Source organism: Populus nigra, chromosome 14 (assembly GCF_951802175.1).
Source record: "Populus nigra chromosome 14, ddPopNigr1.1, whole genome shotgun sequence".
Classification (NCBI taxonomy): Eukaryota; Viridiplantae; Streptophyta; class Magnoliopsida; order Malpighiales; family Salicaceae; genus Populus; species Populus nigra.
Window position 1 is genome coordinate 4,825,275 of NC_084865.1, and position 18,823 is coordinate 4,844,097.

The 18,823-nt window shown below is 34.0% G+C and overlaps 2 protein-coding genes across 2 annotated transcripts; both read left to right on the plus strand.

Annotated features, from left to right (window-relative positions):
* Positions 1–3,019: 3,019 nt before the first annotated feature.
* On the plus strand, positions 3,020–3,639 carry LOC133673321 (cytochrome P450 71AU50-like). The gene has a single exon (XM_062094057.1). It carries the CDS (start codon positions 3,100–3,102, stop codon positions 3,637–3,639), a length of 540 nt encoding a protein of 179 aa, XP_061950041.1. The 5' UTR covers positions 3,020–3,099.
* A 5,054-nt stretch (positions 3,640–8,693) lies between these two features.
* LOC133673032 (cytochrome P450 71AU50-like) lies at positions 8,694–10,640 on the plus strand. Its single transcript, XM_062093632.1, has 2 exons — positions 8,694–9,727; positions 9,809–10,640. Exons 1-2 carry the CDS (start codon positions 8,849–8,851, stop codon positions 10,421–10,423), a joined length of 1,494 nt encoding a protein of 497 aa, XP_061949616.1. The 5' UTR covers positions 8,694–8,848; the 3' UTR covers positions 10,424–10,640.
* The last annotated feature ends 8,183 nt before the right edge of the window (positions 10,641–18,823 follow it).

Sequence of the window (18,823 nt, forward strand, 5' to 3'; positions counted from 1 at the left end):
GGTATATTTGCAGCTATGCGGGGAAACAAGGTCACCGAGGACAGAGAGGTTCAGGTTTGTTACCGAAAGATGCATCAGCCTTCAAATTGCTTTCATGTATCAAGCATTTGTATTTCTCTGGATCAATTAGGAGCTTGTACTTGCGTCCATGTATTCCCCTGCTATCCACTGCATTTCGTGTCAATCAAAGCCACTGTCTCACAAAATGAAAGTTCCTTTTTTGTTGTTTGAAAAGATATCATAATGCAAATGCAGAGGTAATATAAACGCTGTTAGATATTAGCAAGAAAAGGATGAAAGCTAGGCCTAATTTTCGTTCAGCGTGTTGAAGGCCTTTTACTTGTTGAGGTCTACGATTGCTTGGAGCAAGTTCAGAATACGGCAACAATTGGACCACCACAAGGGATTCCAAGTTCACAATCTATCAGTTTTCTTAGAATTGACTGTTGAGTCTAATTATGTTGCTGTTCGATTAAATAGATTGCTACATTTGGTACGTAGTGATTCAAATCAAGGCTCGGTATATTATGGATTGCTACACTACACTGATGATTTTGCCCCCTACAATTACAAGGAAAGCGCTGAGTTTCGAGGGCAAAATCAAACATGATATTAATCTTTTGATCAGCAACCAAACAATAAAAATATTAATTTATATAAAAAAAAAAAATAGTTTAAGGCAATGATAAACATGCTCTTAAGCCCAGTCCAGAGCTGCTGGTTCTGGTGGGTTGGGCCTTTTCTTCTCAATTAAAGCTGACGACTATCCAAACTTGGTTGTAGGGACCTCAGATTCGAGACAGTCACCAGTTCATAAACAGGTCCTCAAAATCAACCAAACTGGTTTAGCCCATCTGCCCTCTATACGTCAATCTTTGATCATCAAAGTCATTGTTGATTCAACGAAGATACAATTCTTTTGATGGGGATTTGCTGCAGTCGGACTTCTGACAAGTCAAATCCAACCCCTGTTACGCATCTCAAATAAAGAGCCACATAGCCATCTGGGTTTGACCTTTCTTTCCCATAACTGATATCAACTTTGAATAACAACAACCATTATCGGCTACATACCACCGTTGTTTCGGCACCCATCTGAACATTTACCTTTCATTTAATTTCAAGTGATGCGTGCGAAGTGGGATAGTAAATTTGAGAACAGTCATGGGTAAATGAAGAGGAATGGAGTGTTGAGAGTTGTAGAGAACAGACGGGTGGGGATTTTATCATATCAGCATAAGAGGAGGGTTTTTCCATTTTCGTAGAGAAAGGGGGATCATATAAAATTTAAGAGAGATCAGGGGCTCGGATGCAAACGTCTTTTTTGGTTCACGAATTTGAGCATACAAATACGGATGAAGCGGTGGCAGTTGCCGGGAATGTGGTGATGTCATTCTTTTTTTTGTTGCAAAAAATGAGGGCGAGATATTTTTTCTATTGATATACTAATAAAGAAATATTAGCATATCAATAGATCACTGATGTGCTGCGCCGCGGGTCCATCAAAAAGAAAAGATGTTTAGATAACAGTAATATTTATAAAGAAATACGAGAACTTAAAACAATGTGATTTAATAAAATCGGGTAGTCCACTAATTTAATTTAAACTAAAAACAATGATAACAAATAAACTATAAAAAAATATTTGGCAACAATTATTCAAAGTATATGTCACTATATTAAATTAAAAAAAATGATAAAAAAACTAATACAATATTAGACAAACCTCATGAAGTTATGTTGTTTTTCAAAGCTTGTAACTAGTGAAGTCTTAAACACGGGTTTAACCAAGCTTAAACTCAAACCAATTACACGTTGAAAAATTAAATCGAGTAAAAAATTACTGCTTTTAAAAATTTTGCAAAGCAAAAAAAACAATCAAAAGAAAGAGAATGAAATCTATTATGAAAAAAATTTACCAAGGGTGAATCTCAAGAAAAAATAACAATAAAAAAAATATGGATTGAATTTGACAAGATAAAAAATTAAATGAGGATGAAATGAAAAGAAAAATATAATTCAATGAATTATAACAAAAAAGTAGGACATAAATAAAAAAGAAATAGAAATTTGGGCGCAAACACAAAAAAAAATTAAAAAAAATCATCAATGAGACCTGTTATTGGTAAATAAAATCCATAAAAGATACCAGACCTACCATAATGCTATAAGGCACGGAGGATAAGATGTAAAGAGAAAGTAAAATCCAGGAAGCCCAAATAATATAAATTACATGAACATCAATTTAATTTAACCTAAACAAAGAAAGAAGAAATGGTTAGCTTCTGACAAATCTAGAATACCAAAAGCTTACGGCACTTTTGTTACTTTGCACTTAATTTTAGTCTCTAATGCCGGCATGCTATATAAAATACACAACTCTAAGATAACAAGGAAAATAAATAATACTACATATAAGAATTTATGTGGTATGAGAAAATTTTTACTATATAAAATAAAAATTACAATAATATTTTATTAATAGAAAACAATTAATAATTTCTCTTCTAATAAAAGTAAACATTGTAGAGCTTCTCTGACAAATACCTCATATAATTTCATTGGATATTACTCTCCTTTGTCTCTCCTAAATGGCGTGTTTTGAAAGGCATGAGATGCAACCTAACCTATTTATTGTTGGCTGGGCATCCCATCCTTCTCCACAGAAAGAAATGGTGCGCACCGTTTTTAATTGTTGGTCAACTTTCGGTGCATTAAAATTGGATAATTTATGCTATCCTAAGTAACATGTTGTTCGAAATCCAAATTGAAGAGTTAGTATGTTTTTCGTTAAAAAAATATTTTTAAATATTTTTCATTTATTTTAAATTATTTTTTATAATTTTAAATCTTTTGATATGTTGATGTCAAAAATAAATTTTAAAAAATAAAAAATTTATTATTTTAATATATTTTCAAGTAAAAAATACTTTGAAGAGTTAATATGTTGTTGTAAAACAACAAACAACAACAACGTTGAACTTACCTCTTCTGTTTGTTTTTCCTTCAGGCTTTCAATTCCTAAGTCACAATATCCAAGTAAATAAAAGGGTAGAGATTTTATACACTTCAAGAACAGCAAGCTATAGAATCACATCCATGGCTTGGATTTGGACTTCTCTAGCCTTTGTTGCACTTATCTTTCTGCTCCAATGGTTAAGCACCAAGAATAAGAGACTACCGCCTGGTCCAAGAGGGTTTCCAATTTTTGGAAGTCTTCATTTGTTAGGGAAGTTTCCTCATCGAGCTCTTCATCAGCTTGCTCAAAAATATGGCCCCATCATGCATTTGCGGTTAGGCCTGGTGCCGACCATTGTTGTCTCTTCGCCTGAAGCTGCCGAATTATTTCTTAAGACCCATGACCTTGTTTTTGCTGGTAGACCACCTCACGAGTCTGCAAGGTACATCTCTTATGGACAAAAAGGCATGGCTTTTGCACAATACGGTTCGTATTGGCGCAACATACGTAAGATGTGCACAGTAGAGTTGCTTAGTAGCTTGAAAATTACGTCTTTCAAGCCAATGAGAATGGAGGAGCTTGATCTGTTGATTAAGTACATTCAAGAAGCAGCACAGGAACGAGTTGCTGTCGATCTGAGTGCCAAGGTTTCGTCCCTCAGTTCAATCAAATCAGATTGAACTTCAAGATCTCTCATTCTTGAACTAATAAATTCTAAAACTTATAAGAGATTACAAACCCTAATCGTTCAGGAAAAACATGGGAACAAAATTAACCATTCATGAATCAATTAATCATTTTAAACCATTTACGAATGCACCCACAGTGATAAACATGGGAACAAGGCAACAGAATTGCTTTACCACCAATCAAAAGTTCCTCGAAGCAAACTGCACACGGCTGCTTAGCATAGCCTTGTTCAACTTTAATAACCTCCAAAGCCTCATTGGATGATTTAGTAGCAGGCGCTAAGTTTAACTCAGCCCCAATTTCATCTTGTGAAGACTCAAAACCCGCTGGGACATCAATTTTACCCTCATGTACAAAACCTTACGACTCAAGTAAAGATTATCCATAGCCATTTGCCGAGCATTTGTACTCATAGTCTGTCGGTATGTATATTACTGACGGGCTCATAGACAGAAACAGTCTGTCGAAAAAACTCTTGTCAGTAATTTATGGTCTGTCAGTAATATATATACTAATGGATTTACAGACGGACAAAGCGTGCAAAAAAAATAAATAAATTATGTTCTTCACTTCGTCGGTATCTCCATCGGTAAAATTAACATATCACCAACATGAAAACTGTATGTATTGTCAATGGTATTTTTATTTATCCGTTGGTATATCCATCGATAAATATAACATATCACTGATAAAACACCATCTGTAATTTCGTTGGTGAGTTAACAGTAGCAGTGACATTTACAACAATTCTTTTCTAACTCTCTCTGGAATATACTGATAGAGTTGTTTCGTTTGTAACCTCGTCAGTAATATTTTTAAAATATATTGAATATAAGTAGAAAAATAATTAAAATAATATAAAAATAAAATATTTATTAAAAATGTACGTTCAAATATAATAAATCTAAAATAGAGGTGACGCTAGAGAAGGAGAAGAAGGCTGGTTGTTGGTGGGACCGTGAGGCCAATTAGGAGGTATACATGTACCACCCATCTGTGATCTCATTTCCATTACCAATCGGCAGAGTTCATCATAATTAGCAGTGAGTTATTTATATTTTTTATTAAGATAGGTTGCCTAAGTGTGTACTCGTTGGTCTAACATCCGTGAACTTTAGAGTTTGAGTGCTCAAAATCTATTGCGAGCATCCAACAATCAAAACACCATGAGTTGCCCACAAGTTCTCAGGTGTAGTGTTAGAGAGTCTCGTACACCCCATTTCTATCGGACCTACCAGATGATCGTGCCTCCAACCACAAGCAACATAATTGCTTCACCACCAATCAAAAGTTCCTCCAAGCAAACTGCACACGGCTGCTTAGCATAGCCTTCTTCAACTTTAATAACCTCCAAAGCCTCATTGGATGATTTAGTAGCAGCGCTAAGTTTAACTCAGCCCCAATATCATCATCTGAAGAATCAAAACCCGCTGGGACATCAATTTTACCCTCCTATACAAAACCTTACGACTCAAGTAAAGATTATCCATAGCCATTTGCCGAGCACAAGTTAATATCTTGTCAATCATGAATGCCCTGGCAGGGATATTCAAATCACCAATAATCTCACGGATAATTGATCTTGATGTTTCTTGGTCATCATTCAATAACCGATCACGATCAATAAAGACATCTTCCTCTTTCCATTTGCATTTCTGTTGGTATTTACATTTATGTATAAATTGAAAAGGATTATACTTGATCCGTTGAATTCATATCTGGTTCAATATTAAATTGTTCAATTTCCATTCGATTAATGGCAGAGAAGCGAAATCTTAGTCTACATGGGCTTTTTGTGCCATTGTTTGAAGTCAAAAATACAGTATTAGTATTTAACTATGAGATCAGTAATTGACACGATCAAAAGATTTGATTTCTTCTCTAAAGTGTAGAAGTGTTAAGTAATAAATAACCCGATAAAATTAGAGTTGAACTACAGGGAGGTTAACTATTTAAATTACAAATAAAGAAATATATAATAATAGAAAAGGAGTTGAAGAGAGTTTTGAGATGTGATAGTGATGTAAGGATTTAACAAGAATAAAATAATTGTCAAGGTTAGAGGATCCACTAATGATATTTTAAACAAGTATAATATAAACTCTTTTTATTACTCAACTGGAAACCACACACAAATGAGGTTTTAATCGGATTATAAATTATTAACATGATTAGATTAGTTATCTTATTCGAATAATGTTAATACTTGTAAATGTTGTCAGGTATTCATGATTATAACTTATGTTAACAACAAATCAAGTTCCTTTTATAGCATAGGTGTCAGTTATACCATATGGTTGAGCTATGAAAGTGCCAAATATTTATTATACCAAGGATTATACAACATAAATCTAAATTAACCATTTAACAAGCAAAATATTAAAAGTGAACAGAATAACAAATACAAAACATGTTAGTATCAAACATTAAAGTCTATGTTGAGTTTATACTATACTTATTTTTACACCATTAGTGCAACCTTTTCACTTTGATATTTTAAACTTAACTAAACATAATGAAAGAGAGAAATATAAATAAACAAGATAATAAAATAAATAAGATATAAGTTAACTAAGAGATTAATACAAACAAAACTTAAGCATTATAAAAATACAAATAAAGAGAGCAAGAACATGATCTTGATATGAAAACTAAGATGCCTAAATGCATTAATAGTCTCATGAAAGTTCTAGAAAATTATCTCAGCTTTTCAACTAAAAAAGAATTGATGCATTTAAATTTCTAGAACTCGAGATATGGGTTGAACACTGAACAGTGTCTAAGCTGCACGACAAATTCTGACTTCTTTGTTGTTGCTACAATTTGAACTTGAAAATGGTTTTTTGAATCTTGAACTCTCATGAAAGTTTTAGGCCTATGTCTTAGCTTTCCATCTATATAGACCAGACCTAAATCCAAGTTTTACAGCTCCAATTATGATCTAATAACCGAATGATGTTCTAGTTTGGACTGAACCAATATCATATATATGAGGTTTTTTTGTTATATTATGTATCACGGTATATTTATTTATTTTTTGCATTGATATAGGATGTTTTCTGTAATTTTTAAAATTATGAACGTAAAGTGTACAATTAACTAAAATATATGATATTCATGATATTTTTTTCTTTTGTTTTTTTAAAAATACAAAAATAACATCCTGAATAAACTTGAATTAACCCGTCTAATTTATAACCTGGACGTTATAGCTCTTAATAGTTTTAATAATTTTGTCTTTTAAAATCCATTTTCTGTTTAGATGAATGATGAATAATGTAAAAAATAAGACAAATGGTATTAATCAAAATTTAAATTAAAAAAGTAATGTAAAATAAAAATACACAGAAGGAAGGAAGTTTGAATAAGAATTAAAAAGATAAATAATGAAAAAAAAGACTCACTTCTAAGCCTAGCCTATTAGGCTAAGCGTGCTTGACAAGAAACCCAAGGTCCTAAACCTCTGTGTCTCCGTTAAATACTTTTTGCGTGTAAGGATAAATTACAATTTCTTTTAAAAAACAAAGAACTTGTTTTAGAGAACGAACAACAAACAACGCTTCATTTAGAAATATAGATTCCAACCATAATAGAATTTAGAAAATCAAGGTCCAACTACTTGAAAAATCAAAAAAACAATTTTTTAATTAATTTTAATTTTAAAACACTTAAAAAACATTCTAAAAACCTTAGAAACTCATTTACAATCTTAAACTTTAAAAAAAGTGATCTTAACAAGCATAATCAACTCGATTTCAAAAAACTTTCCTAGATTCATTTTATTTTTTCAGGCATGATGAAGATTAAAAAACATCTCAATGGAATATTTCTTATAAAAAGGAATTTATTGGTACCAATAACAATGCTTTTTACGACTGAAATCTTATCCAGCCAATAACTTTTTTTCCCCTAAAAACACACACTTTCTTTCTCAAATCAAGAATCAATAGGGGTGTTTTGTTTTTCAATTTTAATTTTTTAATTTTTAATTTTTTAAAAATAAAAAATTAATTCAATAAAACTAGTCTCATATTTTCGTGGAGTAACAATATACAAATACCGATTTCTAAAATACGCGGAAGATTACATTGCTTGAAAAGCACTTGATGATATAAATCAGACCTATTTCTAATAAATATAATATTAAAACAATTAAATAAAACAACTAGAAGAACAAATAAAAAGCGCACCGTCCCAGTCAACATTGGGTCTCGAGTAAAAGAAGCTAAAATATCGCTACCTTGAAACAATCTAGATTGGTTAAGCTTGAAAAGAAGCTAAAGAATATTCAAGTGTGATTAGCTAAGCTAAAATATGACTAAGTCTAGATTGGTTAAGCTTGAAAAGGAACTAAAGAATATTCATGTGTGATTAGCTAAGCTAAAATATGACTAAGTCTAGATTGGTTAAGCTTGAAAAGGAACTAAAGAATATTCATGTGTGGTTTAAAATCTCACCAAATTTGTTTTGATTCAACTTTACCGAACGTGATTAAGCTTAGATTGGTTAAGCTTTAAAAGGAACTAAAGAATATTCAAGTGTGGTTGGCTATGGCTAGATAATAAAATCTCACTAAATTTGTTTTGATTCAACTTTCTCGAACATGACTAAATGTATATCCTGCTAAAGGTTTTTAAAGGTATTTAAAAATGTGGTAGCGATTGTTTTTTCAAAATATTTTTACTTTAAAATTTATTAAAATAATTTTTTTTAAAAAATTATTTTTAATATTAACACATCAAAATAATATGAAAATACCAAACAAAAAATAATTTAAAATAAATAATAATAATAATAATTTTTTAAAATGCATTTAAAATACAAAAATAAACATGCTTTTATTCTACCACGTGTCTATATGTGTGCCACTCTTACACGCAAGAAACCACACCTTTATGCTAACATTGATGTCTTTTTCTTGATTGATTTCGTCCTACTAGTAGAATTGTTGGAACCAAATTGAGAAAAGTAATTGAGTTCAGATATTCAAAATTGATCACTTTCTTCAAAATAAAAAATAAAGACGTTGAACTTATCCCCAGTTTGTCTTCTTCCTGTCATCATCTCCCTAGTTACGACTATGTGTAGCGTCTTCTCTTTATGAAGCAAGAGTTGGATTTAGGTTTGCTTTCACTAAGAAAAGCTAGCTATAGCTCACCACTGGAACATAGAAACCAACCTTAATAAATCAGACACAGCATGGCTTGGATATTAACCGCTCTAGCCTTGATTGCGCTCGCTTCCTTCCTCCGAGCTTGGTTTTCCAAAAGAAAGATCAAGGATTGCAAGTTACCCCCTGGTCCAATAGGGTTTCCTATATTTGGTAGCTTACATCTGTTAGGGAAGTTCCCTCACCATGACTTGCATCAACTAGCAAAGAAGTATGGCCCTATCATGTATATGCGGTTAGGCTTGGTGCCTACTGTAGTTGTCTCATCGCCTCGGGCTGCCGAATTGATTCTTAAGACCAATGACCTCGTGTTTGCTAGTAGGCCACCAAATGAGGCTGCGAAGCATTTCTCTTACGAGCAGAAGAACTTATCATTTGCTCCATATGGCTCTTATTGGCGCAACGTGCGCAAGATGTGTACCCTTGAGTTGCTTAGCAACCATAAAATAAATTCTTTCATGTCCACGAGGAAAGAAGAGCTTGACCTCTTGATTGACTACATTAAAGATGCCTCTCGTGAGCGTGCTGCCGTTGATCTTAGTGCCAAGGTCTCATCTCTAAGCGCTGACATCAGTTGTAGGATGGTTTTTGGAAAGAAATACATGGAAAAGGAATTTGATGAGAAGGGGTTCAAACCAGTGATTCATGAGGGCATGCGTTTAGCAGCAAGTTTTAACTTGGGAGATTACATCCCTCCAATTGCACCACTTGACCTTCAGGGTTTTACAAAGCGCATGAAGGCCGTAGGCAAGGTTTTTGATGACTTCCTTGAGAAGATTATTGATGAGCACATTCAATTTAAGGATGAAAACAGAACCAAAGATTTTGTTGATGTCATGTTGGACTTCTTGGGATCTGAAGAAACTGAGTATCGTATTGGTCGAGACAACATCAAAGCCATAATCTTGGTAAATAGAATTAAAATAACTGTTAGTAAGCAGCACATAAATCACATTGATTATCTTTAAATCTGTATCTTTCTCTTTCAGGACATGCTTGTAGGATCATTGGACACCTCAGCCACAGCAATTGAGTGGACTCTCTCCGAGCTCATCAAGCATCCAAGAGTAATGAAGAAAGTCCAGAAAGAGCTAGAAGAGAAAATAGGCATGGATAGAATGGTGGAAGAATCAGACTTGGAGGGCTTGGAGTACTTGCACATGGTTATAAAGGAAGCTTTCAGGCTCCATCCAGTGGCACCTCTACTTATCCCTCACGAGTCAATGGAAGATTGCACTGTAGATGGCTTCCTCATCCCGCAAAAAACACGTGTAATTGTAAACGTTTGGGCTATCGGACGCGACCAAAGTGCTTGGACTGATGCAAATAAGTTTATTCCAGAGAGGTTTGCTGGGTGTAACATAGATGTTCGTGGACGCGATTTCCAGCTTCTCCCCTTTGGGTCAGGGCGCAGGGGCTGCCCTGGAATGCATTTGGGACTAACCATGGTTCGGCAAATTGTGGCACAGCTGGTGCATTGCTTTGTCTGGGAACTTCCTAACAATATGTTGCCGGAGGAATTGGACATGACTGAGGAGTTTGGTCTTGCAACCCCGAGAGCAAATCATCTGTGCGCCACTCCTACATATCGCCTTCACCTCTGATTATGACTTGAGCAACGTTTCGATTTCTAGTTAATTAATATTCTCTGTTGGAACTGTGATCATGTAGAGATTTTCTTTGCTGCTTCTCTACTCTAAGAATGGAATGTTTATAAGTCTTTCCCTTGGATTCATGGAATCAATTGTAGACTCATATCAGCATGCTGATGTATTTAAACCCTTTTATTATGCAATAATGAATATGATTATTCAGAGTCAATTACTGTGGTTCATCCTCCTAGAGGAATTTTATCTAATTAGCAATTATAATTGCTTTGACTGTACCTATCATTGGTATCACAAACTATATCTTACAATGGCAACCAACAAAAAAAGAACTAAAAATTTAGAAGCTAGGCTTGGAGGACTTCAAAATAGTGAGTCGAATGGAACTCAGTCTTCATGACAAGTTACATCATATGAAGGAAGTCATCAATAAGCTATTTGTGGCCTTGCTTTCGACTAAAGACGCATCCAGCAGTAACACCATTGACTGTAGTGGTCATTATAGGGAAGAGTTTAAGGAGGAAGATAGATGTTCTCAAGATTGAATTTCCAAGATACTCTGGTGATGATCCAACTAAATGGTTCAAAGAGTGGAATAATTTTTCCAATATCAAGGCACCATGGCAGCACAAAAAAATATATAATTCAATGAGGGTGAATCGAAAAAAATTTATGGAGGGTGAATCGAAAAAAAAACAACTTTAAAAATTATCTTAGACATACCAAAAATTAAATGAGAATGAAATCGAAACAAAAATATAATTCAATGAATTGTTCCAAAAAAATATAACAAAAAAATCAGGGTCTAAATAAAAAATACATAGATGTATAGGAGTTGACTTGAAAAATCGGGTGGCAGGGCACAAACATTGAAAATTAAAAAGGAAAAAAAGAAGGAAAAAAAAAAAACCAGATACAAATTAGACCTCTCATCAATGCACGCGCCACATATCAAATGAGGAGATACTGAGACGAAGCTGAAGCCACGTTGGAAGGGCCTTTTTGGCCGCTGAAATTAATTGCATATGCTGTTTAAAGACGACCAAGTAGATGATGCATGCTCAACATGTGTCTATATTTTTTTTAGGTAGTAAAATACTCAAATAAACCCATTCCAACCAATTTATAAAAAAATAATCAGCACTCAGAAGCATGTGTCTTGTGTTACTTGTCTTTGAGCTCTCTCTTGACACAACATAAATGAATTCAACATCATGATTATGTCTACCAGCAAATACATACTACTTCTTAGACAAGAAGCATCTTGATTTAAGTTTTGAAAGTAGTACATAAACAATAAAACTAAACAATAAAGTTGTAATCCTCACTACCTTATCTTTAGGGATAAAATGTTTAACAACAATGATGAATCAAGGATAAGCTAATATAAATAATTTATGATCATAATTCGAAAGGTAAAATTGTATAAGTAAAATAGGAAAAACAAATTCTGGATGAGATCAAAATAGGGATAAAGATTTGATCATAAGAGATTAGGGTGGTATTTGACATTGTGATCCAATCATATATTTTTTAATTTTTTTAGTTTTTAATTTATTTATGTTTTTAGATCGTTTTGATGTGTTTCTTTTAAAAATAAAATTTTAAAGATAAATTTTTAAATTAAAACATTTTTAAAAAAATCTATACCAACACTACCAAAAATTCGCTAAATACCAACAGATTTACCGACGGAATATTTCTGTCGGTATTTTGAGGTCGAAATTACCGACAACCACTTTCCGTCTGTAATTCTGTCTGTAATTACGGACGGAAACTTTTCCGTCGGTAGTTATCGACTGAATTACGGACGGAAAAGTTTTCAAATTAAAAAAAAAAGCGGGTCGCTGACATGGAGGTTTTGGCAGGGGTTTTTTTCCGATAGAATCACCGACGGATTCAAAATGATAGACTGTACAGTGCCTGTACAGTGATGCGACCGGTTTCACCGGATTTGAAATTGCAGATCCGTACGGTGACGTGTCTATGTTTCCGTCAGAATCACCGACGTAATAACCGATGGAGTTTCCGTCTGTGAAACCGTCTGAAAAAGTTAATATATGACAGCTCTGCCGACCCTCTCATCCCCTATTTCTCCTTCTTCTTCCTCATCCCAACTCTCCCCATCTGCAAACAACTAGCCCCCCTTCCCCCCCCTCAAAAAAAAAAAAATCTTCCTCATATCAGCACAACAAGTTATATTTCTTGAAGTTTTGTGGTCACAGCATCCGTGTTCTGATTTACCAACGGATTTTATCAATTTTTGTAAGTAATTATATCTTTTTAAATTTTAACATTTAATTAAATGTCAATTTTATTGTTTTTTTAGTATATGTATTTTGTTAGTAGATGTACATGTTTTATTGTTATTTCTCAAACAAACTTGTAGTATATGAATGTATAATTTTGTACCTGTTATGGTTTGTTTTAGATTTTGTAAGATTGTATTTGTTTGTAAATTGTTATTTCTTTATGGAATTACCGAATTACATGTGCTATTTTGAAATAATTAATAGCTTGCTTAATGGGCTCGTTTAAAGTTTTATCAATGGTATTGCGGAGTGGTAATTTCTGTAAATTTATATATTTTAATTCGTATGGACGTTGATAAATAATAATGAATATTTAATATTTATATATGAGAAGTTGTGATTGGTTTTTTGGATAATCTTGAGGTAAAGTAATATTTTTACAAGTTTATTTACCTAACTTAGTTAATTAATACATGATGTCATCATAATTTTATAGAGGTTCGATATAAGTCATGGATGATCGTTCATGGATGTATCGAGATTCACCCCAAGGATTGCGGAGGATGGATTACTGTAACGGGGTTCAGGGTTTTATTAATTTTACAACATCTATTCCCAGAAATTTTACTGGAGGCGGTATTAGGTGTCCATGTAGGAAGTGTGAAAATAAAAAGTAACTGCATCCAGATGTTGTAATGATGCATCTTCTACACAAAGGGTTTATGGAGAATTACCAGTGTTGGTATGCACATGGAGAAGTATTTGTTAGCGAAAGTGAGAGGAGAATGGAAGAAACGGTGGTTGTGTCTAGTTCTAGTGCTAGCAACGTGCATGAAACGGAAAATGACAACACTGATCCTTACAGAAATATGGTTATGGATGTAATGAGAATGAATCAAGGTAATGGCAGTCAATGTCCAATCGTAGAAAAAGAACCTAATGTAGATGCAGCTAGGTTTTTTGATTTGTTAAAAGATTCTGACGAACCATTATGGGATGGCTGCACGAACCACAGTAAATTATCAGCGTAGCACAGGTGTTCACCATCAAGTCAAATCACGAGTTGAGTGAGGCCGGGTATGACAAGATTATTGAATGGGCAAAAAGCATTTTACCTGAAGGAAACAGGCTGAAAGAAAACTTCTATGCTGTGAAGTCCATGATGAAACCCCTCGGTTTAGGATGCCACAAAATTGACATGTGCCCTAACTTCTGCATGTTATACTACCTTGAAAATGCTGAGATGACCGAGTGCATGACATGCGGGCATTCCCGTTACAAACCTAGAACTAGCAGGGGAAAGACTTGATTAGTACTTAAAAGTGCATTTTTATCAAGGTTTTATATCATCATTTTGCACTTAAAGTATCAATAACTCCTTAACTAAAGCATGTTTTAATAACATATCTAATTATATAAGATACCTTTAATTTATGGTAAATATTCATCTTAAATGCAGGCCTATCACATAAATGAAAGAATTGATTGATGAGTTGAAGTACTGAAATTGAAAGAACAAAGAGATGGCCAAACTTAAAAAAGAGATGCTGGTGCAGTCCAAACTGGAACACTGTTCGGTAATTGGGTCATATCTGGATCTGTAGATCTTGGATTTAGGTCCATTTTATATGGATGGAAAGATAAGACATAGGCCTACAACTTTCATGTGGAGCCCAAGATTTAAAAAGGCTTTTTTCAAGTCCAAATTGTAGCAACAACAAAGAAGTCCGAATCTGTCCTGCAGCCCAGACACTGTTCAGTGTTCAGCCCATATCTCAAGTTCTAGAAGTCCAAATGATCTCAAATGTTTACCCTGGAAAGATGAGACAATTTCGTAGAACTTTCATGATTCAAGTTTGTTCAAATTATGACGTCATCAATGACGTTTTGGGCAGACAAGAAGATAAGAATTGTCACCAAGTCAAGATGTGGCCACCCACTCATCAATTAGTCAACAAATCAATAGTTCCGAATTTTGGCCTATAAAAGGAGGCATTTGCCATGTATTTAGGCATCTTGGTGTTGAGATCAAGATCATGCTCTTGCTTTCTCTCTTTGTATTGCTTATGCTTTGCTTTCATTAATATCAAGTTTATGCCTTTCATTTCCTTTCCTTTACTTAGTTAACTTTTATCTTACTTATGTTCTTATCTTGTTTATTTATGTTTCTTTCTTTCATTATGTCTAGCTAAGTTAATTATGTCAAGGTGAAAAGGGTACACTAATGGTGTAAGAATAAGTATAATATAAATTTAACATGGACTTTAATGTTGGATATTAACATGCTTCATATTTGTTATCTTGTTCACTTTTAATACTTTGCTTGTTAAATGGTTAATCTAGATTTGTGTTGTATAACACTTGGTACAACAAATACTTGGCACTTTCATAGCCCATACTGTATGGTATAACCGACACCTGAGCTATGAAAGGAACTTGATTTGTTGTTAACATAAGTTATAATCATGAATGCCTGACAACATTTACAAGTATTAGCATTATTCGAATAAGATAACTAATGTAATCATGTTAACAATTTATAATCTGATTGGAACCTCCTTTGTGTGTGGTTTCCAATTAAATAATAAGAGTTTATACTATACTTGTTTGAAGTACCATTAGTGGATCCTCGAACCTTGACATTTGTTGTTATCATTGTTTAATCCTTACATTAATCTTTCATCTTAAAGTTCTCATCAACTTCTTCCTCTTCTTCTTCGCTATTATTATTATTGTTACTATTGTTATAGTATTATTGTTGCTTATAATTTATACAAGCAACCTCCCTGTGGTTCGACCTCGGTCTTGCCGGGTTATTTATTACTTCGACACTCCTGCACTTGGGAGAAGACATCAATCTTTTGGTCGTGTCAAGTTTTTGGCGCCGTTGCCGGGGAGGTAAATTCTTGTACAAATTATAGTATTTACTTTATTTTCTCTTTTCTCTTTTCTTGTATCTAACTTTGTTTCTTTTGTTTTGTTTCTCTTTCTTTTGTTTTCTTCTTCCTTTTATTCTCTTCTTACACGTGCATGAGAGTGTGGTCACGTACATTAAGTGGTAGACTTTGTAGGGTATCCTCATCATTTTCAGAAAATATGGCTGAAGAAGATAACCAATCGCTTCATAATGAGAATAATGAGAATATTCGGGTTAGAACTCTCAGAGACCACATGAATCCCACAAGAACAAGTGCACCCTCATGCATAGTTTTTCCTCCTGATGCATCTCATTTTAATTTTAAGACAGGCATTATTCAACTTTTACCATCTTTTCATGGCTTAGATTTAGAAAATCCATACTTGCATTTAAGGGAATTTGAGGAGGTTTGCAACACGTATAATGACTCAAATTGTAGCATGAACACCATTAGATTGAAGCCTTTTCCTTTTTCATTAAAAGATAAAGCTAAAACATGGCTACAAAATTTGAGACCTGGATCCATTCGTGCTTGAGATGATATGCAACAACAATTTTTAAAGAAGTTTTTTCCATCCCACAGAACAAACTCTTTCAAAAGACAAATCATTACTTTCTCTCAAAAACCAGGAGAAACATTTTATCAATGTTGGGATAGGTATCGAGACTTACTTAATACTTGCCCCCATCATGGTTTTGAAACATGGAGATTAGTTTCACATTTTTATGAAGGGTTAACTCCTAGAGATAAGCAAATGGTTGAATTGATGTGCAATGGAACTTTTGAGGATAAAGACCCTAATGAAGCAATGGAATACCTGGACTTGCTAGCTGAAAATGGGCAAAATTGGGACACCACAGGTACTTATGAGGCACCAAGTAAAACCCAACCTCATACATCTAGTGGAGGTATGTACAACCTTAGGGAAGATCATGACCTCCAAGCCAAGTTTGCATCTTTAGCTAGAAAGGTTGAGGCACTAGAATTAAAAAAGAGTGGTCAATTAAAATCTGTTCAAGACATTGCATGTCAAATCTGTGAAACCAACGAACATTCAACCAATGACTGTCCAACCTTGCCTTCTTTTAAAGAATGTCTCCATGAACAAGCCCATGCATTAAACAGTTTTCAAAGGCCCAACCATAACCCATATTTGCAAACATATAACCCTGGTTGGAGAAATCATCCAAATTTCAGTTGGAAGAGTGAGAACAATAATGCTCAAACTTCACAGCCATCGTTTCCAGCACATCATAATTTCCAAAATTCTCATGGATATGCACCTCCTTATGCTCCCCCTCCTAGAAGAAATCTTGAGGAAACATTGCATGCATTTATGGAAAAGCAAAAGGCAATTAACACTCAACTTGCTCAAAGCATGACAGATTTTAAAGATACTCTTGCAAAATTGACATCTGCTCTCATTTTCCAAGAGAAAGGTAAGTTTCCATCTCAACCACAACAAAATCCCAAGGGGCAGTACCATGCAAATGCAAGTAGTTCTGGAAGCCAACACATGGATCACGTAAAATCAGTCATCACTCTTCGCAGTGGTAAGGTTATTGAAAAACCCATTCTTGAACCTTGTGAGAATGATGATGAGTTAATCTCTGAGGGTAAGGAAGGGGTTGAATCTAATCATTGCAAAGAAAAGACTGATTCTCCGCCAGCACTTCCATTTCCTCATGCCATGACGAAACAAAGGAAAGTCAATCACAACTCTGAAATCTTTGAAACTTTCAAACAGGTAAGGATCAATATACCTTTGTTGGATGCTATTAAATAGGTTCCTTCTTATGCTAAATTTTTGAAAGATCTGTGCACTGTGAAGAGAAAACTGAATGTGAAAAAGAAAGCCTTTTTAGCCGAACAAGTAAGTGCCATTCTTCAGAACAATAATGCTTTGAAATATAAAGACCCTGGTTGTCCTACAATTTCTTGCTTTATTGGAGAACATAAAATTGAAAGAGCCTTACTTGATCTTGGAGCTAGTGTGAATTTACTTCCATATTCAGTTTTTCAAAGTCTCAATCTAGGTGAGTTAAAACCAACTTCTGTAACTCTTTTACTTGCCGATAGATCTGTAAAAGTGCCTAGAGGAATAGTTGAAGATGTGTTAGTACAAGTCGATAAGTTCATTTATCCCGTGGATTTTATTGTCTTGGACACACAACCTGTTGAAGCATGCAATTCATTTCCTGTTATTTTAGGACGTCCATTTCTTGCAACTTCTAATGCATTGATTAATTGTAGGAATGGACTGATGAAGCTATCATTTGGGAACATGACATTGGAGATGAATATTTTCAACATTTGCAAGCAACCTAGAGATGATAATGATTTACAAGAAGTAGATCTTATTGAAGAATTAGTTTGTGATCAATTTGAATCTACTTTGAGTAATACTGAGTTTGATGATTTGCAAATGACTTATTCTCAGGAAGAAATCACGGATGAAAAAGACACCGAAAATGTTGATGCGAATCTTTTGTCAAGAGTGACAACAAATTCGATATCTGACATCACACCAACCGATGATTACTTTCCTGACAAATCCTTACTTTCTCTTAGTCCAATGCCTTGGTTTGCTAAAAATATCAATTTCCTTGCCTCAGGAGACTTGCCAACTCATTGGAGTATCGAAGACAAAGGTAAGTTTTTGAACGAAGTGAAGCAATTTTATTGGGATGACCCTAACTTATTCAAACATTGTCCTGATCAAATATTTCAAAGATGCATTGCGGACAATGAGGTAAGTAGTGTCATTAAATTTTGTCATTCTGAAGCATGTGGGAGTCATTTCTCGTCAAAAAAGACCATTGAAAAAATCTTTCAAAATGGATTTTATTGGCCCACCATGTTCAAAGACACACATGCATTCTGCAAAACTTGTGAAAATTTTCAAAAAGTTGATACTGGTCAAAAAGTTTTGCTTTATAATTCTCGACTCCATTTATTTCCTGGAAAGTTAAGATCAAGATGGAGCAGTCCATTTATTGAGAAACATGTGTATCCTTGTGGGGCCTTTGATATTGAGAATTCAAAGAATGACAATGTTTCTAAGAGAAATGGACATCGTTTGAAAACTTACTTTGATAATTTTCCTAGTGAAAATGAATCCATTGGTTTGAATGATCCTGTAGATAAAGGTTGATTATTTTGTTTTTCTCACATTGTTTTTGTGTTTCCTTTTGGTGTGACTCTTGTTTTGCTAGTCTCTCATCCCG